The 25,960-nt window shown below is 42.8% G+C and overlaps 2 protein-coding genes across 2 annotated transcripts in view; one reads left to right on the top strand and one right to left on the bottom strand.

The window, feature by feature from the left end:
* Nucleotides 1-91: 91 nt before the first annotated feature.
* On the bottom strand, nucleotides 92-6,381 carry LOC106613165 (lysophosphatidic acid receptor 6-like). Its single transcript, XM_014215155.3, has 2 exons — nucleotides 6,135-6,381; nucleotides 92-1,321 (listed from the first exon to the last, which is right to left on the bottom strand). The coding sequence occupies exon 2, from the start codon at nucleotides 1,315-1,317 to the stop codon at nucleotides 214-216; it is 1,104 nt and encodes a 367-aa protein (XP_014070630.1). The 5' UTR covers nucleotides 1,318-1,321; nucleotides 6,135-6,381; the 3' UTR covers nucleotides 92-213.
* Nucleotides 6,382-13,322: 6,941 nt separating this feature from the next.
* Nucleotides 13,323-25,960, top strand: part of LOC106613164 (ephexin-1) — a 30,292-nt gene continuing 17,654 nt past the window's right edge. The window contains exons 1-7 of the mRNA XM_045724737.2: nucleotides 13,323-13,806; nucleotides 20,162-20,276; nucleotides 20,690-21,058; nucleotides 21,775-21,860; nucleotides 23,086-23,321; nucleotides 23,852-24,012; nucleotides 24,233-24,385. Coding sequence (XP_045580693.1) covers nucleotides 13,605-13,806; nucleotides 20,162-20,276; nucleotides 20,690-21,058; nucleotides 21,775-21,860; nucleotides 23,086-23,321; nucleotides 23,852-24,012; nucleotides 24,233-24,385 — 1,322 coding nt within the window. The 5' untranslated portion in view covers nucleotides 13,323-13,604. The remainder of the gene's footprint in view (nucleotides 13,807-20,161; nucleotides 20,277-20,689; nucleotides 21,059-21,774; nucleotides 21,861-23,085; nucleotides 23,322-23,851; nucleotides 24,013-24,232; nucleotides 24,386-25,960) is intronic.

Here is a 25,960-nt window from a genome sequence, read left to right on the forward strand (position 1 = left end):
CTCTTTGAATCTCAGCCTCCTAAAGCTAAGAGGTAAGACCAGAACCAAAGGCCACGTGTGATGAGTGAGAATACAATGGAAGGCTGGATGATTGATTTAAAAACATTTATTCCAAGTGTTGGCCATTCATTCAATCTTCGAGCGACTTGTCTCCTCTGTCTGCTGTGGGGATCTGAGTTTTCCATTTCCCAGATAGAAGTGATAGCCATCCATCTACAGGGGAAGCGTCTCCACCCTGATCTCCACTCTGCAGGCGCCAAGAGGGGATAAGCCACATCGATCTAGCAAGTCCAATTGATCGCCATTGACCTGGGTGTCTGAGCCTGTCTCTCCAGGTTCCTTGACCTTGATGTTGTCCATTGGATGCTGGTTGATTTCCCTGAGCCTCGCCACTGTGTTTCCTCTAGTGGACATCCTCCTCCTCTCCTTGCTGGCAGTCAGCAGGTTCTCCTTCAGGATGAAGTAGTAGCAGACCCCGTCCGTCAGACAGTTGACGCTGCCCAGACACATGCTGATGTGGACGAAGTCTCTGAGGGGGTTGATGATGTCTGGGTTCTCTGTGCGGTTCTTGGCCAGGAAGTAGATAACTGCGGCCACGTGGTAGGGGATGAAGCACAGCAGGAAGGCCACCAGGTTGCTCAGGACGATTTTCACAGACTTGTTGTTCCTCAGCTTATCGTCCAGCGGGTTCAGTCGCCGCATGTCACTGAGGATCTGCATCACGCGCACGGAGAAGAACACCATGGCAACCGTGCTGATTGTGAACACTGTCTCTATGGCGATGATGATCCATTTCTTCTTCCAGGTTTCGCTGGAGAAGTTCTGGAAACACTTGGTTTCGTTGCCTTTGTCCATTCTGGTGTCGTTGTTGTTTTTGTTGTGGAGCTCATAGACGGGTGTGGTGAAAGCAAATACCATCACCCACACGGCCAGGCATACCAGGGCAGCCTTCCGTGGCGAGTGCAGATGCTTGCCATTGATTGGAAACCGCAAATAAACATAGCGGTCGCCCGAGATGCACACGATCAGTATGATGCTCCCATAGATGTTGACGAGCACCAGGCTCTCCAGGAAGGTGCAGAAGCCCATGCTCAGGCCCCAGGTGTGTTCGTAGGCGTACATCTTGAAGGGCAGAGAGAAGATGAGAAGGCTGTCGTTGATGATCAGACTGCTGAGGTACACCGTGGACTCAGTCCATCGACGCATCCTGAAGAGGAGGAGCCACAGAGCGGCCAGGTTGAGGGGAAGACCCACCATGAATGTGGGGACATAGACAATCCACTGTATATAGCACACTTTGCTATCACACAGTACCATTTTACTGCAAACAGAGAGGGAAATACATACACATATGAATGTAATTTCACTCATGACACAGTGATTTTTAACCAAAACTAGAGGCATCAATCAGGATGGTCACTGTGCAAGAGTAAAGAGATTTATAGGGAGAGCCCGGGATTTTGGCACTCTACAGGAACCGCATGCTAGCTGTTCCTGTAGACTTCTAGTCATTGCGCTAACGCTAATTAGCAACTTACTTCAAACTGAACGCAGAGACATAAAAATGGTATCCACGAGTTCATCCAGCTCTGGGGAAGTAGGTAAAGAGCCTCATTGCCAAAATCCTGAACTATCCCTTTAAGCATCACTGAAATTTGACTGTAGGCTACATGTTATGTTAACTTGAGGGGATATCCTGTAGTAAAGCTCAAGTGCATTGGAAAATAATGAACCAACTAATCATTTGGATCACTACTGCCATCTCATAGACTAGGCATAGTGTTACTACCTAGTAGGCGCCGGTAACTGATTTCATCTTAGTGTACCAGGTAGGAGCTTTTTAGAGGTCCATTGCTAAGTGGCAGTACTCAATTGCTCTGTAACCCTATAAAAGGGGAAAGGAATTGGCATTCTTGGAAAGGCATCTTATCTGAGATTCTGGGATGATCTCAAACGCACACTCCATGTGTCCTCTGTCCTCTCTCTTTAAATCCCACTGGAGGAGAAGGTCAGAGGGGCGAGACATCTGTTTTTGTCATCCAATGAATTTTGAAAAGGAGATGAGGAGAGAGGATGTTAGGAGTTTGAAATTGAGATCTTCACTCGTTTGGGCCAAGTCAAAGATGGACTATTATATTGTCAAGATGTCCTCAAAGATGAAAGGCTGGCATGAGGCAGCAAGATCAGGTGGGACCATTCTATCCAATGAGAGGGGAAGATACGTGTGTGAACAACAGGCAAAACTCAGATATAAAGTAATTTATTTCAAAGTTGACAAAATGCCACATCAGTCCACCTATATCAGTGCATTTGTAACAAACTAACCATTACAAAACGTATTTTCGATCAAATAAGCCTCACATAGCAAATTAGCAAGTAAATGTTTTGTTGACCAAGATTTTACACTCTCATGGACCTCCATTCCTTGATTTGTGGTCTTATTGTTGTTGACAGATTTTGGGATGAGTAAACCCTCTCGCTTCGACTCTTCCTCTCACATGTGCTGTGTGTGTGTGTGTTTGATTGTCATGTTTAAGGAGTTGATGGGAACTAGTGTGAAAGTAAAGACGGCCTATTTATAAAACGGTAACGCCAGCCGCTGTTCTTTGTCCTTTGTGATATCGGAACAGAGTTGTGTTTAAAATGTTAGAAAAACTACTTCCCATAGCCTGATACATTAGCTTGTAATTTAGTGGGTTAGGCCAATAGTTTACCCTTTTGCAGTATGACTTATCAAAGACACTTATCACGTGTTCAACTGGTATTGGTACTTTATTAGATTTGCAGTAAAATCACTGTGGCATTCGTCTTAAACTGTGTGCAGTGAACCACTTTTATATAGACTATCAGTAAGACTTGGCCTATCTCTCTATTTGCCTGTAGCAACTCATTGTAATCAAGCTATTTGTGGTACATTAAATATTTCCCAATCAATAATCAGCACTGTACCATTGCTCACCAAAATCGTTATATGTCAAATTAAAGCAATTTTGTATACTTCTATCATTCATTTGGTAGGCCTGTTGGGAACCATGTCTTCGTTTGGAGCTCCTCTTTGCTCCTGTCTAAACCAAGGGGTTTACTACTGTCTATAACTATCATCCCACAGACGCAGGGCACAGACATCAGTTCAAAGTCTAGTTTTGATTTACATTTGGTTGAGTTTTCAACTAACGTGAATTCAACTTGAAATCAACAAAAAATGTCATCATGTCATTGGATTGAGGTTAAAAGTTGGGTGAAAAAAAAATGAAATTCCCTTACGTTGATTACTTTTTTTCATACCTAATCAGTTTTCCACATTGATTTAACGTTATCACATAGAATTTTCGTGTTGAATTGATGTGGAAATAACATTGATTCAACCCGTTTTTGCCCAGTGGGATGTCACATTAGGTTATAGCCTACCACTGTCCTATCTATGCATATAAATATGTCAGTGTATGTTTAGTACCATTTTACAACTACAGTTGAAGTCGGAAGATTACATACACTTAGGTTGAAGTCGTTAAAACTCGTTTTTCAACCACTCCACACATTTCTTGTTAACAAACTATAGTTTTGGCAAGTCGGTTAGGACATCTACTTTGCGCCTGACACAAGTCATTTTTCCAACAATTGTTTACAGACAGATTATTTCACTTATAATTCGCTGTATCACAATTCCAGTGGGTCAGACGTTTACATACACTAAGTTGACTGTGCCTTTAAACAGCTTGGAAAATTCCAGAAATTATGTCATGGCTTTAGAAGCTTCTGATAGACTAATTGACATAATTTGAGTCCATTGGAGGTGTACCTGTGGATGTATTTCAAGGCCTACCTTCAAACTCAGTGCCTCTTTTCTTGACATCATGGGAAAATCTAAATAAATCAGCCAAGGAAAAAATTTGTAGACCTCCACAAGTCTGGTTCATCCTTAAGAGCAATTTCCAAATGCCTGAATGTACCACGTTCATCTATACAAACAACAGTACGCAAGTATAAACACCATGGGACCACGCAGTCGTCATACTGCTCAGGAAGAAGATACATTCTGTCTCCTAGAGATGAATGTACTTTGGTGCGAAAAGTGCAAATCAATCCCAGAACAACAGCAAAGGACCTTGTGAAGATGCTGGAGGAAACAGGTACAAAAGTATATGTATCCACAGTAAAACGAGTCCGATATCGACATAACCTGAAAGGCCGCTCAGCAAGGAAGAAGCCACTGCTCCAAAACCGCCATAAAAAAGCCAGACTACGGTTTGCAACTGCACATGGGGACAAAGATTGTACTTTTTGGAGAAATGTCCTCTGGTCTGATGAAACAAAAATAGAACTGTTTGCCCATAATGACCATCGTTAAATTTGGAGGAAAAAGTGCACGCTTGCAAGCCGAAGAACACCCAACTGTGAAGCACGGGGGTGGCAGCATCATGTTGAAGGGGTGCTTTGCTGCAGGAGGGACTGGAGCACTTCACAAAATAGATGGCATCACGAGGAGGAAAATTCTATGGATATATTGAAGCAACATCTCAAGACATCAGTCAGGAAGTTAAAGCTTGGTCGCAAATGAGTCTTCCAAATGGACAATGACCCCAAGCATACTTCCAAAGTTGTGGCAAAATGGACAACAAAGTCAAGATATTGGAGTGGCCATCGCAAAGCCCTGGCCTCAACCCTAGAGAAAATGTGTGGGAAGAACTGAAAAAGTGTGTGCGAGCAAGGAGGCCTACAATCCTGACTCAGTTACACCAGCTCTGTCAGGAGGAATGAGCCAAAATTCACCCAACTTATTGTGGGAAGCTTGCGGAAGTCTACCCGAAAGGTTTGACCCAAGTTAAACAATTTAAAGGCAATGCTACCAAATACTAATTGAGTGTATGTAAACTTCTGACCCACTGGGAATGTGATGAAAGAAATAAAAGTTGATATAAATCATTCTCTATACTATTATTCTGACATTTCACATTCTTGAAATGAAGTGGTGATCCTAACTGACCTAAAACATGGAATTTTTACTTGGAATAAATGTCTGGAAGTGTGAAAAACCGAGTTTAAATGTATTTGGCTAAGGTAAACTTCCGACTTCAACTGTATGTCCACTGTTGACATGGAAACAAGGAGATAGTTGCCCACCAAGAGGTTAAAGGAAAACTCCACCCAAAAACAATATTTTGGTATTTGTTTTATAAGTCCATTGTTGACATAGTCCCAAAAGGTTGTGTAACTTTCAAAACACAGAAATCATCCCTTATGATGTATTTTGCATCATATGATGTAAAACCCAGCATCATATGGTGCTTCCGAGTGGCGCAGCGGTCTAAGGCACCGCATCTCAGTGCTAGAGGCGTCACTACAGACCCTGGCTTGATTCCAGACTGTATCACAACCGGCCATGATTAGGAGTCCCATAGGGTGGCGCACAATTGGCCCAGCGTTATCCGGGTTAGGGTTTGGCTGGGGTAGGCCACCACTGTAAATAAGAATGTGTTCTTAATTGACTTGCCTGGCTAAATAAATACAAAATTAAACTATGATGCAAAATGCATCATACAAGGGTGATTTAGAGCTACATACCTTGAAAACTTGAGTGCTGACAAGCTAAATATTTTGGGACTATGTCAACAATGGACTAATGAAACAAATACCAAAAGATTGTTTTTGGGTGGAACTACCCTTTAATTATCCTTTACTGCTATGACTGTTTATTCAACACCATAAAAAAATGATCAAATACATTGTGTTTGCTTGCATCCTATTAAGATTAACATTTACTGTATATTAAAATAATGAGTTAAAATCCATTGTTGATATACATACATTCTTTTTTACTCATTTGAGTGTCGCAGGTTTAAATTTAACATGATGTCTGAACCAATGAATTTATAGGTCTGAAGAGCGTGAATTTTTCCCCTTTGTAGAATGTGCATGAGTTTAAAATGTGTTTCCATTGTTGTAGGGATCATGACATTTGAATTTGTCTAGATGATTTAGGATTATATGACACAGTGTCTCACAACAGCATGGCAGAAACCGCAGGTATTTGTAAAGATAAAATGAGATTAACTAATGCATGCACAGTGAAGAACTGGGTGAAAAACTCCAGTCCAAAAGCATTACAGTAGTCTACTTAAAAAAAAAACACTCACCGAAATTGCGTTGGGATAATTATCTCCTCTCAACTGGAACTGAACCTCATGGCTTTGAGTCCTTGTTTGGTAAAACAGACTTTAACCTACAGTAAATAGCCTATGTCGTGCCAATATTTATTCCTCTGATTGATAGTGAAACCCGTTGTGCACGCTGTTTTCCAAAAAGCACTACACAAACCACACTGGACCTGCAATCTGCTCTAGGCTAGTACCGCTTTGGTTGTCTAGTTTGCATTCACATACGAGTGGGTGACTGTCTGGAAAATAGTCTGAAACAGTAGAATATAATGTCGCTGCTTCGTATAAAGTTGCACTAGACTGAGCCACAGGAACTGTAAGGGGACATTTTGAGTACTCTGTCAGGTGCCAATTAAAATGAATGTGTGTGTGTGTTTGAAATATCATTACTAGTGGTGAAATCTAGCTCTCTGGAAACTGCCCCCTCATTCTTGTCTGAAAGTACAAGTATACTTTTGACTGTAATGTCGTTATGACTTAGCGTACAGTACATCACCACCACAGCCACATCCTCATTTCTTTTCCATCTTCACTTTTCCTCATTTGAATGAGTGATCTTCCAGTCATTGTCAAACTAGTCATCATTGCCTGGGTCCCCATACTTTTGAATGAATCCTCTACAGATCAGTAATCCATATTTGGTCTAGAAAAGCGATTAAGGTCTACTCTACATGCCTCATGTCACACTTCCTCTCAGCCTAGTGTACAGTGCATTCGGAAAGTATTCAAACCCCTTCACTTTTTCCACATTTTGTTACTTTACAGGCTTATTCTAAAATGGATGAAATAGTTTTTTTCCCAAATCAACCTACACACAATACCATATAATGACAAAGAAAAAAATGGTTTTTAGAAATTTTGGGCAAATGTATATATATATATATATATATATATATATAAAACATTTATATCACATTTACATAGGTATTCAGACCCTTTACTGAGTACTTTGTTAAAGCACCTTTGGCAGCGATTACAGCCTTTGAGTCTTCTTGGGTATGTCGCTACAAGCTTGGCACACCTGTATTTGGGGAGTTTCTCCCATTCTTCTCTGCAGATCCTCTCTAGATCTGTCAGGTTGGATGGGGAGCGTCTCTGCACACCTACTTTCAGGTCTCTCCAGAGATGTTCGATCGGGTTCAAGTCCGGGCTCTGGCTGGGCCACTCAAGGACATTCAGAGACTTCTACCGAAGCTACTCCTGCGTTGTCTTGGCTATGTACTTAGGGTCAATGTCCCGTTGGAAGGTGAACATTCGCCCCAGTCAGGTCCTGAGCGCTCTGGAGTTGGTTTTCATCAAGGGTCTCTCTGTACTTTGCACTGTTCATCTTTCCCTCGATCCTGACTAGTCTCCCAGTCCCTGCCGCTGAAAAACATCCCCACAGTATGACACTGCCACCACCATCCTTCACTGTAGGAATGCTATTGGCCAGGTGATGAGCGATGGCCACTCTACCATAAAGGCCTGATTGCTGGAGTAGAGATGGTTGTCCTTCTGGAAGGTTCTCCCATCTCCACAGAGTAACTCTGGAGCTCTGTCAGAGTGACAATCGGGTTCTTGGTCACCTCCCTGACCAAGGCCCTTCTCCCCCGATTGCTCAGTTTGGAACCACCAAGAAGAGTCTTGTTGGCTCCAAACTTCTTCCATTTAATAATGATGGAGGCCACTGTGCTTTTGGAGACCTTCAATGCTGCAGACATTTTTTGGTACCCTTCCCCAGATCTGTGCCTTGACACAATCATGTCTCTGAGCTCTATGGACAATTCTTTCAACCTCCTGGCTTGGTTTTTGCTCTGACATGCACTGTGAACTGTGGGACCTTTATAGTCCAGGCTGTATCACATCCGGCCGTGATTGGGGCGGCGCACAATTGGCCGAGCGTCGTCTGGGTTTGGCCGGGGTAGGCCATCATTGTAAATAAGAATGTGTTCTTAACTGACTTGCCTAGTTAAATAAAGGTAAAATTTTTTTTTTTTTTTTTTTTTTTAAATAGTCAGGTGTGTGCCTTTCCAAATCATGTCCAATCAATTGAATTTACCACAGGTGGTCCAATCAAGATGTAGAAACATCTCAAGGAGGATCAATTGAAACAGGATGAACCTGAGCTCATTTTCAAGTCTCATAGCAAAAGGTCTGAATACTTATGTAAATCATTTTTTTATTTGTATTTTTTTTATGTATAAAAACCTGTTTTTGCTTTGTCATTATGGTGTATTGTGTGTAGATTGATGAGGAAATACAATAATTTAATACATTTTAGTATAAGGCTGTAACGTAACAAAATGTGGAAAAAGTGAAGGGGTCTGAATACTTTCCTAATGCACTGTGTGTGCATTGTGCAATAGATACAATATACTGAATGTGGTAACACATTTGTCCAATTAATGAAACAAGGTGAAAGCCTAAGGTCATATTTGAAGACCATGTACAACACAGACAGTGATCGAGAGACCTACTGAGTTTTTGTCACCTGCGGTGACACTTGAACTGTACACAATTAACCAAACATTTTGTTTGACTAGCTACTGTACATAACCAATTAGGTGACTGTGGACATTTTGAGTTAACACTCCTTGTATCACATTTCCACCCAGGCTGCCAAGAGTGTGACATTAATACCATGATCCACATGACTCCTGTTACAGGAGCAATAGATGCAGGTGGAAGGTAACCAGTAAATTAGGCTTAATTATATTTAATTAACTAATTATCACCAGGGGTTTACAAATATATTACTCTATTTTTATTTTATTAATCTTTTAATGTCGTTTAATATTATCTTATGTTGTTCTTGTCCATAACTGGTCCTTACTCAGTCATGAGTGTGTACGTTTTATGTGGACACCAGGAAGAGTAGCTGCTGCATGTTCAATAGCTAATGGGGATCCTAATAAACTATAGTGAGCTTCAAAAGTACTGGGACAGTGACACATTGTTTGTTGTTTTGGCTCTGTACTCCAGCCTTTTGGATTTGAAATGATACAATGACTATGAGGTTCAAGTGCAGACTGTCATTTGAGGGTATTTTCATCCATATCAGGTGAACCGTTTAGAAATTACAGCACTTTTTGTACATAGTCCCTCCATTTTCGGGGACCAAAAGTATTGGGACCAAAAGTTTAGTATTTGGTCCCATATTCCTAGCACGCAATGATTACGTCAAGCTTGTGACATTACAAACTTGTTGGATGCATTTGCTGTTTGTTGTCTTTCAGATTATTTTGTGCCCAATAGAAATGAATGGTAAATAATGTATTGTGTCAATCTGGAGTCACTTTTACTGTAAATAAGAATAGTATATGTTTCTAAACACTTCTACATTCATGTGGATACCACCATGATTAAGCCAAAACATCAGCTATGCTGGTTAACGCTTGACCTGATTGAATCCAGGCCTAAACTAAACCAATAGTAATGCTTTTTGGTTAGTCAATAGCATATGGAAATTGTGACTTTAATCTTTAATGATTGTAAAAAACAGTTTTGCACAATAAGATTATTTAACACATTTGTTTGTTGGGGAGAGGTTTCCCTTTGGTGGATAGATTAGTGAATCAGATTAGGGTGAACAAGGTTTCCCTAAATAGCTGCTGCTTTTGTAACAGCTACTGGGGATCCTAATGAAATACCAAATGCCCTCTAGTGGATAGATTAGTAAATCAGATCAGGATAAATTAGGTTAACCTCTAGTGGATAGATTAGTAAATCATATTAGGATAAATTAGGTTAACCTCTAGTGGATAGATTAGTAAATAATATTAGGATAAATTAGGTTAACCTCTAGTGGATAGATTAGTAAATCATATTAGGATAAATTAGGTTAACCTCTAGTGGACAGATTAGTAAATCAGATCAGGATAAATGAGGTTTACCTCTAGTGAATATATTAGTAAATCAGATTAGGACAAATTAGGTTTCCCTCTAGTGAATAGATTAGTAAATCAGATTAGAATGAATGAGATTTCTCTCTAGAGAATAGATTAGTAAATCAGATTAAAATAAATTAGATTTCTCTCTAGTGGATAGATTAGTAAATCAGATTAGGATAAATGGGAGTGACAATCCCTCATATGGATCATATTAGTAGGGGAGAGTGGGGTAAATTGAGCCAAAGGGGTAAATTGAGCCAAAGGGGTAAATTGAGGGTCCTTTCCCACTGGGCACAGACGTTAGTTAGTACAACGTCTAATTTGGATATACATTTGGTTGAGTTGTCAAATAACAAGAATTCAACGTGAAATCAACAACACGTTGAATTTAGGTACAATTTGGGTAAAAAAAAAGGACAAATGCACTTACGTTGATGACTTTTTGCAAATGTAATCAGTTTTCCACATTGATACAATGTCAACACAGATTTTTTTGGTTGAAATGACATGGAAACAACATTGATTGAACCAGTTTTTGCCCAGCGGATGGGGTAAGTTCAGCCAATGGCAAGTTGATCAAATGAAAGTGTTTTCTTCACAGGCATAATGCAAGGCATTATTGTTGGGATATGAGGTAACAACAGAGCCTGGTTTAGGTTAAGTGTAAAAAAAAAAAAGTTAAGTATAAAGTGTGTGTTAGGTGTTAAATCTGTGTTAAAATTTGCTTAAAATTAGTAAAAGACAAAAAAGGGATTGCGATTGTGTTGAATTGTGTTTTGGAAATAAAGAAGACATGTTTTTAAAAAGGTAGTGGTAATATTTCATTCAGTACAGAAATGTGTAGGCGGCTTAACTTACCCTTTCTCGTTGTGCCACTAGACCACTTGTTTTGGACAAGCTATGTTTTTTTAAACTGTAATATTTACATGAATTCTGATTATTTCCAATGATACACAACATCCTGAAATATATGTAGATATCTTTGTTAGAAAGAATACTATATTTCCCTTGATGGAGTGATTCTGAATGTAAAAAATGGCTCAACTAAGCCCACTCTCCCTTACAGCTTTGACTGAGCTTAATTATTTCAGCCCCTTGTGAGGTGAAACACTAGCAAGCATCTCTCTCTCTCTCTCTCTCTCTCTCTCTCTCTCTCTCTCTCTCTCTCTCTACTTCCTTCTCTCGCTTCTTCCTCCCCACTTCTCATCTATCCAAAAAGCTGAGTTGATATACATTATGACTGAGTCCGTAAAAGCACTTTGTAGACATGTTCTATCCTAGAGCATAAGTTAATGGTTAACCACAGTAGGTGTCATATTATTATCAACAGGCTTCAGGTGTGGAATTTTAACGATGCCTTTAGCAGGCAGATTAAATCCATCGCTCGACTCAGATAACCACACTGTGGTTGGAGTTACAAACGGCACTCTTGACCTGTGAACTAGAAAGACAGGACTTAGAGAGTGAGAGTAGGAATATGTCTAACCAGGTTACACAATACTGCATCCTCAGGGAGGGACATGTTGCATACCTCAGATGTCTGACTTGAGCTCAAGGAAAATGCTCAGTGTACAAAACGCATTCCGCCCCGAAACCCGTCATCTTTGTTATGTCAGGGGTGTTTCAGGAACTCTCTCTCTCTATCTCTCTCTCTAAACCAACCTGTTCAATATACTTTGACAAAGGGAGAATGAGAGTACTGATATAGTCACTATAAGTAAACATTCCTATTTTGATCACTGATTTGAGAAATCCTTTACACTTTCACTTCTCTCTCTTTTCTTTCTACTGTACCTCTCCTCCCTATACACGTTCTCTATATTGAAACATTACTGTAATAGAGATCTATATGATTGGTTGGGTAGAGCCAGTCAACAAAGCTGTGTGAATCACACAAACACGCCCGTCTGAGGAGAGGAGTCAGTAGGGTGAGTCTGGAAAAGTGTGGTGCCTTGCTCAATCTATCTCCATTGTTATTTTGTCAATGTGACGTGAGATTGTTTCTGCAGTTGAGACGTCAAGAAGATCGGTGTGCCTTATTGTGCCTCTAATATATTATTAGATATGAGAATCTTTCCCAGTGACACAATAACTATTGTAGTTGGATGATCAAGACAGAAACAGTTCTGTATAAGACATGCAGCTTCAGAGAGCTTGTGTTGTTACTCCGTCAGCCTTCCTCAATTATCTTTTGGATGTTGTGTAAATGTGTTTGACCCCCAGTCCCTCTCCATTTGGTCTGATTAGAGGGAAGGAGTTTGATGGTGCGAGGCGAACACTCTGCTCATACAACAAGACCTCACTTAGCCATTCTCTGCATAAAGGAGCCCTGGAATTCTCTCTCCTGTTGCTGTATGGAGAAACAAAGAACAAACGTTGAACTATACTGATCAGGCAGCGGGGCGCGGATTTAGAGAGACCATCATCCACCACAAGACAAGTAGGACAACAGGCTACATATCATCTGAACACACAGTTCTGTACCACACTGGAGGACCTACAGGTCCTGGCAGGTGTACTGGCTTTTAGTGTGTTCTCTGAGGTGGGACTAACCCCTATACAGGAGAATACAAGGTATACAACACTGGGGAACACACTGAAGATCTTGAGAGGAAGGATATAAAGAAAAGGAGTGCTGAAGGAGTGATCAGTGATCCCCACGAAGCTGAATTCCCTGGAACAGGTAAGTGGCTTTTCTGGTTCTTCAGAGCACAGAAGAGCAGAGCAGAGAAAGTTGGCATGCAGGTAAGGCCAGGCCGGGCTCTGGAATGTCTTTCAGCAGGCCCCATACAGACAGTACAGCAGTGGTATTCAAAGTCGGGGTCTGCAGTGGGGTCGGCAAAATAAAAATGAAGAGAACAGATTGTTGTATGGGACAATATATAAATGTTTTTGAGAAAGATAATTAGAAAAAGAAATGTGTTGAATACATTTATTTTTTGGTTTCTTTTCATTTTGATAAGAGATGAAAATGTAATTAATTGAAGGATATTTGTTGATGTAAAAATAGAAATGTAACGATTTTAAGGTTGTGTCATTATATTTGGAGTGGGGTAGGATCTTGAGAAAAAAAAATGGTGTCCCCAGAAATTCTGGGAGAAGAAATGGGGTCCCTGCTGCAAAAGTATGAATGCAAGGCAGAGGGTGAGAGAGAGAGAGAGAGAGAGAGAGAATCATTACAGCTTAGGGAGAGAGAGGGGGCTGACTCTGATTGGCTCCATGGCTGTTTGAGTAACTAACAACACTCCTGCCCCCCAGGCAGGGGGAGGAGGAAGAGGGAGGAGTAGAGAGAGAGGGGAGAGGAGGAGAGAGAGACTAGGGAGAGCTACTTTGGCCTCAGTGTGCCGGGCAGTCGCTAACCTATATGAGACTGAGCCCTGAAGTGTGTGTGTTGTTGTTGTGTTGCCTCGCCGGGACTTGAGATTGACAGGAATGGATTTTCTCCTGGATTCTGGCTAACATTTGATGGATTCTACGCTCTCCTCTGCCCTGAAGCCAAACCCGACAGGAACTACCCCACCATCCCGGATCTGAGAACAGGAGGGGGACACACACCCCACGGAGCCTGGAGCCCATTGCCATGGCGATGACGGCCCTGTTCAGGGGCAAGTGGGGTCAAAAGTCGCAGGAGCCACCTGACAAGCAGCCCGCAGCACCGGTGCACTCCACCAACCACGAGGAGGAAGAGGAGGATGACAGGGTCATCGCCCCCATCCGCAGGAACTCCCGCTTCTACCGTTCCATGAGGAAGAAGAGGCTGGCCTCGTCAGAACAACTTGAAAGTAAGAATAGAAAACCCCCGTCTTACCTTCCGCTCTGAATTTCACCAAGCATACGCTACCTGGGGCAGCAGGTAGCCTAGAGGTTAGAGTGTTGCGCCAGTAACTAAAAGTTTGCTAGATCGAATTCCCGAGCTGACAAGGTAAAAATATGTCGTTCTGCCCCTGAGCAAGGCAATTAACCCACTGTTCCTAGGCTGTCATTGTAAATAAGAATTTGTTCTTAACTGACTTGCCTAGTTAAATAAAGGTTAAGAAATCTGTGTCTTTTGTCTGCTACAGTAGAGAGTCATTAAGTTTGAGAATACAATAACGCATTCAGTTTGAAAATACCTGGGATTCAGGTAGCATGGAATGCTGATAATCTATGTGTACAGCAGTTTTAGGAAAGTTCTGAAGTTTGTCTACATTTAACTTCATGTAAGGCCCTAAATCTGGAGTTTAAAACTGAGCTGCTTTGGTAAATGGATCTCTTTAGCAGTGGTGGAAAAACGACCCAATTGTCTTACTTGAGTAAAAAGACACCTTAATAGAAAATGACTCAAGTAAAAGTGAAAGCCAACCTGTAAAATACTACTTGAGTAAAAGTCTGAAAGTATTTGGTTTTAAATATATTTAAGTATCAAAAGTAAATGTAATTGCTAAAATATACTTGAGTATCAAAAGTAATTTACTTGAGTATCAATTCATTTCAAATCCCTTATATTACAGGGTTACTTTGGGATTTTGGCAATGAAGCCCTGTATCTACTTCCCCAGAGTCAGATGAACTAATGGATACCATTTTATGTCTCTGCATCCAGTATGAAGGAAGTTAGAGGTATTTTCATGAGCCAATGCTAACTAGTGTTAGAGCAATGACTGGAAGTCTATGGTATCTACTACAGTAGCATGCTAGCAGTTACCATAGACTTCCAAGTCATTGTGCTATAGATACCATTGACTTCGTCATTGCTCTAGTTAGCAATTGTGCTAATGCTAGTTAGCAACTTCCTTCAAACTGCACGCAGAGATAAAAATGGTATCCACAAGTTAATCTGACTCTGGAGAAGTAGATAAAGGGCTTCATTGACAAAATTCAAAGTATTCCTTTAAGCATACCAGACAGCACAATTGTCTTGTTTTTCTAATTTACAGATAACTAGGGGCACAAACACTCAGACATAATTTATAAACAAAGCATTTGTGTTTAATGAGTCCGCCAGATCAGAGGCAGTAGGGATGACCAGGGATGTTCTCTTGATAAATCTGTGAATTGGAAAATGTTCCTGTCCTGCTAAGCAATTGAAATGTAAGGGGTACTTTTGGGTGTCAGGGAAAATGTATGGAGCAAAAAGTACCTTGTTTCTTTAGGATTGTTGTGAAGTAAGATATTACAAATGGTCAAAAATATAAATAGTAATGTAAAGTACAGATACCACAAAAAAATGACTTAAGTACTTCAAAGTATTTTTACTTAGTTACACCACTGCTCTTTATATCCCATTGATGGACACAGGAACCCCTGACCTCTTTCCTAAAATCATCCAGCCAGTCAGTCTGGGGTATCATTGTTGTTATTCTGTGGTGTTTTATAGACCGCAGAACAGCAGCGCTTGTATTGTTCCACAGTGAACACAGGCTTGACGGTCGGCCGGTCCTGAGAGCTAATGAAAGCTAATGAAACCAGAGGAACTGGTTCCATTGTTTTATAATATGTGTTTTTATAACAAATTTGTATGAGTGATGCCTGTTCTTCTAGCCAACTACCTTTTAATCTCCACCCTATCACTTCATATAGCCTGAGGCTGGAGAGGAGGAGAGCTGCCGTCACGGAAATACACCCTTCCCACTGTGCAAAAACTGGTTGAATCAACATTGTTTCCACATAATTGCAATGTGATGACGTTGAATCAACTTGGAAATGGTGATTGGATTCTCAAAAAGTCAGCAACCCGTAAGGGTGAAATGTTTTGTTGATTTCACGTTGAATTCACATTAGTTGACAACTCAACCAAGTGAAAATCAAAACTATACGTCGAACTGACGTCTGTGCTCAGTGGGTTGTTACACACCATAATATATTGCTATTGTCAACAAAGTATTCAGATACATGAATGTATAGGCCAATGGACTAAGAACTGTGTGACTACACCAGTGCATTCTATGGCAGATATTGCATGCTGTTTTTATTTCAGCCATTCCCCTTTTTGTTTTTTACCCCAAATAAAGGTGACACCTGTACGTGGTGCAGGCTTCCAAGAATAGACAGACAGTTCATTTCTCCAGGACAATTTCCTGGTCCCTGGTAGACTTTGCCCAGCCTGTGGGATAGGCTTTTAGGGTGTGAAGGACATTTCTTTATATATGACCAGTTAGGTCCGGAGAGTCAGGCGCCCTAGTTAAACACGAGCACGTTGTAAAATTTATGGGACCATTATAAAACAGGATGAAAAGAGATGCTCTTCAAAGACTGTAACCCTCAATATTTTCTTTGAGTCCTTTGAGAAAAAGTCTAACCATTATTTAACCTCTAGTAAAAGCGGTTTAAAATTTTATTTAACCTTTTTAACTAGGCAAGTCAGTTAAGAACAAATTCTTATTTACAATGACAGCCTAGGAACAGTGGGTTACCTGCCTTGTTTAGGGGCAGAACGACAGATTTTTACCTTGTCTGCTCAGGGATTTGATCTAGCAACCTTTGCGGTTACTGGCCCAACGCTCTAACCACTAGGCTACCTGCTGCAACAAAGTTGTTACAACTTTCAGTTTGGTTACAACTTTCAGTTTGGTAGATAACCTTATCATATCTCTGATCAATTGCTTTTTCTTAAAGGAGTAGTACAACAATTGTTGATGAACTTTTTCATTCCTCATACTCTCTCAAAACAATCTTGAATCTACAGGAATGATGTACAGTAATGGGTCGATGAGTTTAAAAAGATAGGTTGATTTTTGTGTAAACGACCTACATGAGGTGTATGGGACTGGGTTGGCTGTTCCATAGCTACTGAGGTGTATGGGACTGGACTGGCTGTTCCATAGCTACTGAGGTGTATGGGACTGGATTGGCTGTTGCATAGCTACTGAGGTGTATGGGACTGTACTGGCTGTTCCATAGCTACTGAGGTGTATGGGACTGGACTGGCTGTTCCATAGCTACTGAGGTGTATGGGACTGGACTGGCTGTTCCATAGTTACTGAGGTATATGGGACTGGACTGGCTGTTCCATAGCTACTGAGGTGTATGGGACTGGATTGGCTGTTCCATAGTTACTGAGGTGTATGGGACTGGATTGGCTGTTCCATAGCTACTGAGGTGTATGGGACTGGATTGGCTGTTCCATAGCTACTGAAGTGTATGGGACTGGACTGACTGGACTAGCTGTTCCATAGTTACTGAGGTGTATGGGACTGGACTGGCTGTTCCATAGCTACTGAGGTGTATGGGACTGGATTGGCTGTTCCATAGTTACTGAGGTGTATGGGACTGGATTGGCTGTTCCATAGCTACTGAGGTGTATGGGACTGGATTGGCTGTTCCATAGCTACTGAAGTGTATGGGACTGGACTGACTGGACTAGCTGTTCCATAGTTACTGAGGTGTATGGGACTGGACTGACTGGACTAGCTGTTCCATAGTTACTGAGGTGTATGGGACTGGACTGACTGGACTAGCTGTTCCATAGTTACTGAGGTGTATGGGACTGGACTGACTGGATTGGCTGTTCCATAGCTACTGAGGTGTATGGGACTGGACTGGCTGTTCCATAGCTACTGAGGTGTATGGCACTGGATTGGCTGTTCCATAGCTACTGTTACGAATCCCTTTGGCCCAGCAGTCTAGGGGGGGGATGGATACGAGACCCGTAACATAAATCATGCAAATTATTATAGTGATAAAGAACAGAGAGAACCAAAAACCACAGACAACTGAAATCTACCGTCAAACTCAAAAAGGTTTATTTTAAACACACGGTAAAGGGGTGTGAGAAAAGGGGCTGAGCTGGACCCAAGCAAAGAAACAATAATCGAAAACACCCCTAAGTTAGACTAGCCTATTTCCACAACAGCTAGCTAACTAACCAAAAATACAGAGGGTGGTCCGCCCAGTTCTAACTAGGGTACTTAGACAAAGTATTCCTACGGGTAATGTATGCCCATGGGTGACTTGTCTTGGTACCCCCTTTTCTCACCAAACAAACAAACAGTCAACACTTTAACAAAAACAATACTCAAAGGTGGGATGGACAAAGTGACATGTAGTTTCAAAACAAAAGAGATCAACACAGAGCGAGAGCTTGAACACAGCGAGATTGAGAGCATGAACACAAAGATTGATCTGGGGAGAAAACAACTGACTGGGTTTTTAAACCAAGGGAAAGGGGCTGTGATAGGTTGAGGGAAAAGGAACAGGTGTCTTCTGATTGGGGACTGATTGATGACTGATTGGGGAGTGATGATTGTCACCTGTGAGGGGAGAAGGAGAGACAAGAAACACACACCGGATACATACACAGGATACCTGTATCCGTAACAGCTACTGAGGTGTGTGGGACTGGATTGGCTGTTCCATAGCTACTGAGGTGTGTGGGACTGGACTAGCTGTTCCATAGTTACTGAGCTGTATGGGACTGGACTAGCTGTTCCATAGCTACTGAGGTGTATGGGACTGGATTGGCTGTTCCATAGTTACTGAGCTGTATGGGACTGGATTGGCTGTTCCATAGCTACTGGGGTGTGTGGGACTGGATTGGCTGTTCCATAGCTACTGAGGTGTGTGGGACTGGATTGGCTGTTCCATAGCTACTGAGGTGTGTGGGACTGGATTGGCTGTTCCATAGCTACTGAGGTGTATGGGACTGGATTGGCTGTTCCATAGTTACTGAGGTGTGTGGGACTGGATTGGCTGTTCCATAGCTACTGAGGTGTATGGGACTGGATTGGCTGTTCCATAGTTACTGAGGTGTGTGGGACTGGATTGGCTGTTCCATAGCTACTGAGGAGTATGAATGTAAACTGAACCTGCTGTTTGTTCTGTGGGTGTAATACGTACAACAGGTGTTCAGAGTGTGTGGTAGGTGTGTGCCCATAGTATTGAATGGCCTTATTTTGTCCAAGCTGGTAGGCTATTGCATAATGACTAATTAGAAGACTAATGGCCAATGTAATGCATAATACCCCCAGCAGTCTTTAAGTACAAAGTCTGTTTTGAAAGAATTTTAAATTTTTCACTGGAATCCTGCTACAAATACCTGAACAGGGATAGATTATCTCAAAGGATTCTATTATATTGTATATATAGAACATCATGTGACTATGGCCTATGTAGCCTTAGATCAGCAGAAAAGGGTGGCACTTTGCAACTCCACTGAACTGAAGCATATCATTCCTGACTTAATGGGTGGGTGCATAGATCTTCTGTTACAACAATAACCTCGAGCATATGGAAGCACTTGCCCCCGAATAAGCAGGTGGTAATCTCAGAAAAGCAGAGGGGGATTTACCTGAGTTTTAAGGCTAGCTATATCCATCGGTCATATCTTTGGGACATCCCTACCCCATTGAAGTTGAAATTTAAAATGGTTACGGTAAGGGTTAAGATTATGGTTAAGGTCAGGGTAAGGGTAGAGGATTCGCACAGCTGTTTATCAAGAGCTTATAACTGACTAATTCAAACGTCACTGTGCGAGTGTTCTCATGAGATAATCAGTCTCTTAACTCGCCCACTTAGTGCCAGTTTGCCAGAGGAAAATCAAGTGCTTGCAGGTCTGGGCGGTGTTAGTCAGTGGTGCAGCAGCTTATACAGAACCAGAATGGAGCTGCTAGGCAAACAGTGCCATTGAAAAACAATTCCTAAGTAGACTAGTTTAGCACTGGGAGGAAAACCCAGTTATTCACGTGTCCCGGGGTACAGTAATCTGCTGAAAACACACTCTCTCTCAATCCAACTCAGGAGACTCCCCTAGCAACACATTCTTCTGTCTAAAGTGGGTTTCAAAGTCATGACTACCTGCCAATCATCCCTGTACTCAAGAGTCAGTGTCTGTGTGTGTGTGTGTGTGTGTGTGTGTGTGTGTGTGTGTGTTATATATAGGACAATAGAGCTAAAGTACTTCAATTTCCTTGTCCTTAACTCACTGTTCCCTCTTTGCCCACTCATCCCTTTCCCTTAAACCCTTACTTATCATCTCCCTCCCTCCCTCTCTCTCTCTCTCTCTCTCTCTCTCTCTCTCTCTCACCCTCTCTTCCCCTTTCTTTCTCTCTCTCACTCTCTCTTCTTCTCTCTCTCTCTCTCTCTCTCTCTCTCTCTCACCCTCTCTTCCCCTTTCTTTCTCTCTCTCACTCTCTCTTCTTCTCTCTCTCTCTCCCTCTTCCAGGCCCTGCAGTCTCTCTGAGGCCTGGTCCAGAGCCCAGCCCAGGCAGCAGGTCAGGCAGCAGCTCCCTCTGTGTCCCTGATCTCCAGAAACCTCCGCTATCTCCCCGGGCACGACGGTGAGCCTCGCTGTAACCCAGCCCAGACTGATTCAAACACACACACACAGACACTCGCACGCAGACACACACTCAAACTGAGGAGCAACAAGTATATCATTGTCTTTTATGAGCTGCCTTTCCATTGAGTGACATATGAGCCTAGAGCAAGGCAATACAGGACACTGTTCTTTGTTGCATATATTGAGTAAAGGAATATCGGTTTTCTGAATGCGCTACAGTTATATTTACGTTAGTCATTTAGCAGACGCTCTTATCTAGAGCAACTTACAGTATTGAGTGCATACATTTTCATACTATTCCGTTACTCTTGTACAGTTAGAGTTATATTTGCCTCCTCATCTTCAAGTAGAGATATCACTCTTGCTTATTGTTATTGCAGCTGCTTATTACTGTGCATCTCTTGTATGTAGTACGCCAACCTCTCCACGTCCACTCCATTCCGGACCTGTGTTGCCAAGCAACGGGGAGCTCAGGAGCCCACACACACTTACAAGCGGGGCCTCTTCCCCTCTTTGGACTAGGAGAGGAGGAGGAGGAGGAGGGAGGAAGGGTGCAGATGCTTCTCCAGCTCGCGGTCAGTGTGGAGGGGGCTCCACTTCCTCCTCCTCCGTTTCTAGCGCTCGGTTGTACCGGACGCACGGCATGCACACACACACCGAAGACATGGAGAGCCTCTCAGAACGCACTGCAACCGCCTGCTCCGTACGGGAGCCCAGAGGGGACACACAGTCACCGCAACCAGCGGAGGAGGAAGTCAATGAAGAGGGCGTCAAACTCAGGTAAAAAGATGTGTGTGGGGTGGGGTCGGGGAGAGAGGAACTGTTGGGCTCCGCAATAGTTAATAAGTTGTAATTATGTGCTAATTGGTAATTGATTATTGAAAGTGCAGTATGTTGCAGGTCATGTATTTCTGTGTAATAATATGCTGAAGAGGGTGAGCTTATTGAAGAGGTGCTCAGTGAAATACTAACAGTACGTAGTGAGCTAGACAGGCTGGAGATTTTTCTTACCGCATTTCAACAAGTGTGTCTGTAGAATGAGAGGAAGTGGGAGTTGCAGCATTTCTGCACCTTCTATCAAACCCATCTTGGTAGAAAAAAGGAGTCCCTGGTTAAAATATTGGGGCATGAATATATGTCTTATTTTATGAGAACGTGTCTTTTAAAACACATATTAATGATCTTGAGGATGGAATCTCTCATAATATAAGGAATGGAGAGAACCAGAATGTCTTGGTAGTCTGTTGAGATGTGAATATCTAACATTTCTAATGCGGTGTTAGTCAGCCCACACAAAATGAACAGATGATATTTGACAATGTGAAATGAAGTGCTCTCAATCTGACTCTTATAGACCTCCGGATGATCCAATGAGTGTCCTTGAATTGTTGTAAATTATAGGATGAAAAGTGGTTTGTCGTTGACGTCAAGGCATCGCCTTGCTCATCTCCCATCTTCATTTTTCTATCTTTCTTTCTCTCATTCTCTCTACTCAGGTTGGTGAGCAACAGGGAAAGAGCGAGCTCAACACCATTGAAAGTAGAACCCATCTGCTACAGTCTCAACATTGTCAAGAACGTTGGTGAGAGAAATGTAGCCAGTAGAACTGTCAATTCCACGCAAGGTGGAGGTAACATATATATTCCACCCACACTACAGTCTCCAGAGCTGCTGCTGCTGCACTGACATAATGATCTTCTCTGTTCCACCACCTACACACGCACAGGTGGTGCACACAAACATATGCAGGCGCGCGCACACACACACACACACACACACACACACACTGCTGTTAACAACAACATATCCCATAATATTGCCTTAAAAAGAACAAGATTTGCCTGAAGTTGCATCCATCTATCACTTAAAACTTCACTGTGCATCCGTCAAGGTTGAAGGCTGTGTTTAGTGTGTGGCGGGCTTCTGTTCTCTGTACTTACAGTAATGGGTATAGATGAGTTCAGATAGGGATGTTCAGAGCAGTGTCACATCTAATCTGTGGATGTAAATAAATGGATGTCCTTTGAATGGATGCATTATTGGAATAACTCAGCAGAAAGTGCTTTTTGTCAACATGTTGGTTCAAGCATGCCTCCCTCTTTCTCCTCTCTCAATCTCACCCTCTCTTACCCTCTCTCTCCATCTCTCGCTCTCCCTGTCTTTTATATCCCTCTTTCTTTTCTCTCTCCCTCTCTTATGTAAGTGTCAATACCAGACGCCCACCTACAGTAGGTGAGCATTTGAATTTGACTGAGGGGGCTTATGCAACCGTTTCCTGTTGTTCAACATGACCTTAATGTCTATGTAGTGTGAGAGGACAGAACATACACATGCACACACACACAGTGCTAATGTTCTCCTCCGCAACTAACCACCCTGCTTATCAATGTGCAAGTATCCAGCCCTCTTCACCTGAAACTGGCTGAGAGAGAGGAAAAGAGAAAGAAAGGAGAGGACTGATAGAGAAATGTGAAGCAAATGAGATCCATTATTTCAAATGAGATGAGATCCATTCTTTCCAAATTGACTCTACACAATAACTAATGTAGTTACAACTCCACGATGTCACAAATATGAAGGGAATGTTTTAGTTCTGGGTCACGGGGTCAGTGTAAAGATAACAAAGAGTGGTAGTGAGTTATAAGTTTGATTCCCCCATGGGCCACATATACTGTGTCATGTGGCTTCGGACTAAAGTTCTGCTAAATAACCCTAATAATATTTTATTGCTATCAAACCAAACATGACTCATGTTGTCTTGCTTCTGTCCTTTTTCATTTCTATTTCGTCCCTTTTTGTCCCTTCAGCCTTCCTGTACCAGGAGTACCGGGACACATCCAAGCAGCAGGAAATCGAGCATCGACGGCAGCAGGATGGGTTGACCTCGGGGGTCAGCGCGGGGTTAGGGGTGACGTCCCCACCGGCCCTGCAGCTGCAGCTGAGGAACAACTCTCGCTCTCTGAGCCTGTGGCAGAACCTGGAGGTCGTGCAGCAGAGCGGCCTGCTTACCCAGCTACCGCAGAAAGAGGTCATCATACAAGAGGTGAGGAGAGAGAGAGAGAGAGAGAGAGAGAGAGAGAGAGAGAGAGAGAGAGAGAGAGAGAGAGAGAGAGAGAGAGAGAGAGAGAGAGAGAGAGAGAGAGAGAGAGAGAGAGAGAGAGAGAGAGAGAGAGAGAGAGAGAGAGAGAGAGAGAGAGAGAGAGAGAGAGAGAGAGAGAGAGAGAGAGAGAGAGAGAGAGAGAGAGAGAGAGAGAGAGAGAGAGAGAGAGAGAGAGAGAGAGAGGAGAGAGAGAGAGAGATGGAAAGAGGGGGGGAGAGATATGGTGAGAGGGAGATGGAAAGAGGGGGAGAGAGAGAGAGGGAGAAAGATCAAAAAATACCTTGTCCATGCCAAAAGCCTTGGTATCTATAATTACCATACTGCAGGAAGTTAGCTGTGGGACAATAAGTCCTGACCATGGACCGTAGCTGTGGCACCACTCCCTTACAACGGAAGACATTCCACAACAGAGAGAGAGAGAGAGAGAGAGAGAGAGACTCTTACAGGACCTGTGTCCTTGCTCTGTTCTCAAGGCCATGTTTGAGCTGGTGACCTCAGAGGCATCCTACTACAAGAGTCTGGAGGTGCTGGAGACCCACTTCCTGAAGAACCCTGTGCTGGTCAACACACTCAGCCAATCAGACATGCACTTCCTGTTCTCCAACATTGAGGAGGTGATGAAGGCCAGTGAGAGGTAAGAGAAGCCTGTGTGTGTGACTAATAAGCCCCCCATCCTCTCTGCAACGTGTGATTACTGATCCCTCTAAACTGCTGTGTTAAGCTTTCTGAAAGTAAAAGGTAAACAAGTCCTTATTCATCTTTCATTCCAGATCATACTGTAATGTAATACTTGTATGGTGACCTTTATTCAACTGTCCCCTGCTGATGATGTCATACTATACATCCTTCCTTAGGTTCCTGATGGACCTGGAGAACCGCATCGAACAGTCCCTCCAGATCTCAGAGGTGTGTGACATCGTCCACCACCACGCAGTCCATCACTTCCACGTCTTTATCACCTACGTCATCAACCAGGTGTATCAGGAGAAGAACTACCGACGCATTCTGTGGGTACCCCTCCAACTAATGTCTTCAGTAACATGATATGTGGGTTAACCTCTCTGTGGGTACCCCTTCAACTAATGTCTTCAGTAACATGATATGTGGGTTAACCTCTCTGTGGGTACCCATCCAACTAATGTCTACAGTAACAGGATATGTGGGTTAACATCTCTGTGCAGTAGTCCAATAGGGATGGTGTTGTGGTTGGTATTGTAGCTGTGCCAAACTGTTGCCCATCACAGATCATTATCAATTTAGAATTGACAGTTCAAATCATGCTTTAACTGAGTAAGACCATCTATGTGATTTATGCACAGTTGGCCTATGTACTGTGTGTACTGACTGAATAAGATGAAGGTCTGTGAGTTGTATGACAGCATACCTGACAGAATAACACATGACTTTCAGCACAACGGGAAGTGGCTGTCTATCATATTAACTGAACAGAAAGAACCTTGAGCTGTGGCTATGATAACAACAGAACACCTCTGCATTGAATAACATTCTGTTCACCTGTCCTGATCTGGGTGAAGCACACATTTCCCCTCTATATGTGTATGTGTATATATATATATGTATGTGTATGTATGTATGTATGTATGTATGTATGTATGTATGTATGTATGTATGTATGTATGTATGTATGTATGTGTGTATATTTACATTTAAATCATTTAGCAGACGCTCTTATCCAGAGCGACTTACAAATTGGTGCATTCACCTTATGATATCCAGTGGAACAACCACTTTACAATAGTGCATCTAAATCTTTTAAGGGGGGGGGGGGGTTAGAAGGATTACTTTATCCTATCCTAGGTATTCCATAAAGAGGTGGGGTTTCAGGTGTCTCCGGAAGGTGGTGATTGACTCCGCTGTCCTGGCGTCGTGAGGGAGCTTGTTCCACCATTGGGGTGCCAGAGCAGCGAACAGTTTTGACTGGGCTGAGCGGAAACTGTGCTTCCTCAGAGGTAGGGGGGCCAGCAGGCCAGAGGTGGATGAACGCAGTGCCCTTGTTTGGGTGTAGGGCCTGATCAGAGCCTGAAGGTATGGAGGTGCCGTTCCCTTCACAGCTCCGTAGGCAATCACCATGGTCTTGTAGCGGATGCGAGCTTCAACTGGAAGCCAGTGGAGAGAGCGGAGGAGCGGGGTGACGTGAGAGAACTTGGGAAGGTTGAACACCAGACGGGCTGCGGCGTTCTGGATGAGTTGTAGGGGTTTAATGGCACAGGCAGGGAGCCCAGCCAACAGCGAGTTGCAGTAATCTAGACGGGAGATGACAAGTGCCTGGATTAGGACCTGCGCCGCTTCCTGTGTGAGGCAGGGTCGTACTCTGCGAATGTTGTAGAGCATGAACCTACAGGATCGGGTCACCGCCTTGATGTTAGTGGAGAACGACAGGGTGTTGTCCAGGATCACGCCAAGGTTCTTAGCACTCTGGGAGGAGGACACAAGGGAGTTGTCAACCGTGATGGCGAGATCATGGAACGGGCAGTCCTTCCCCGGGAGGAAGAGCAGCTCCGTCTTGCCGAGGTTCAGCTTGAGGTGGTGATCCGTCATCCACACTGATATGTCTGACAGAC

This window comes from Salmo salar, chromosome 09 (genome assembly GCF_965601325.2).
Source record: "Salmo salar chromosome 09, fSalSal1, whole genome shotgun sequence".
NCBI classification, from domain to species: Eukaryota; Metazoa; Chordata; class Actinopteri; order Salmoniformes; family Salmonidae; genus Salmo; species Salmo salar.

Bases quoted from the DNA above. Each gene is read 5' to 3' on its own strand.
- LOC106613165 (XM_014215155.3), bottom strand. From the start codon at position 1,317: ATGGTACTGTGTGATAGCAAAGTGTGCTATATACAGTGGATTGTCTAT.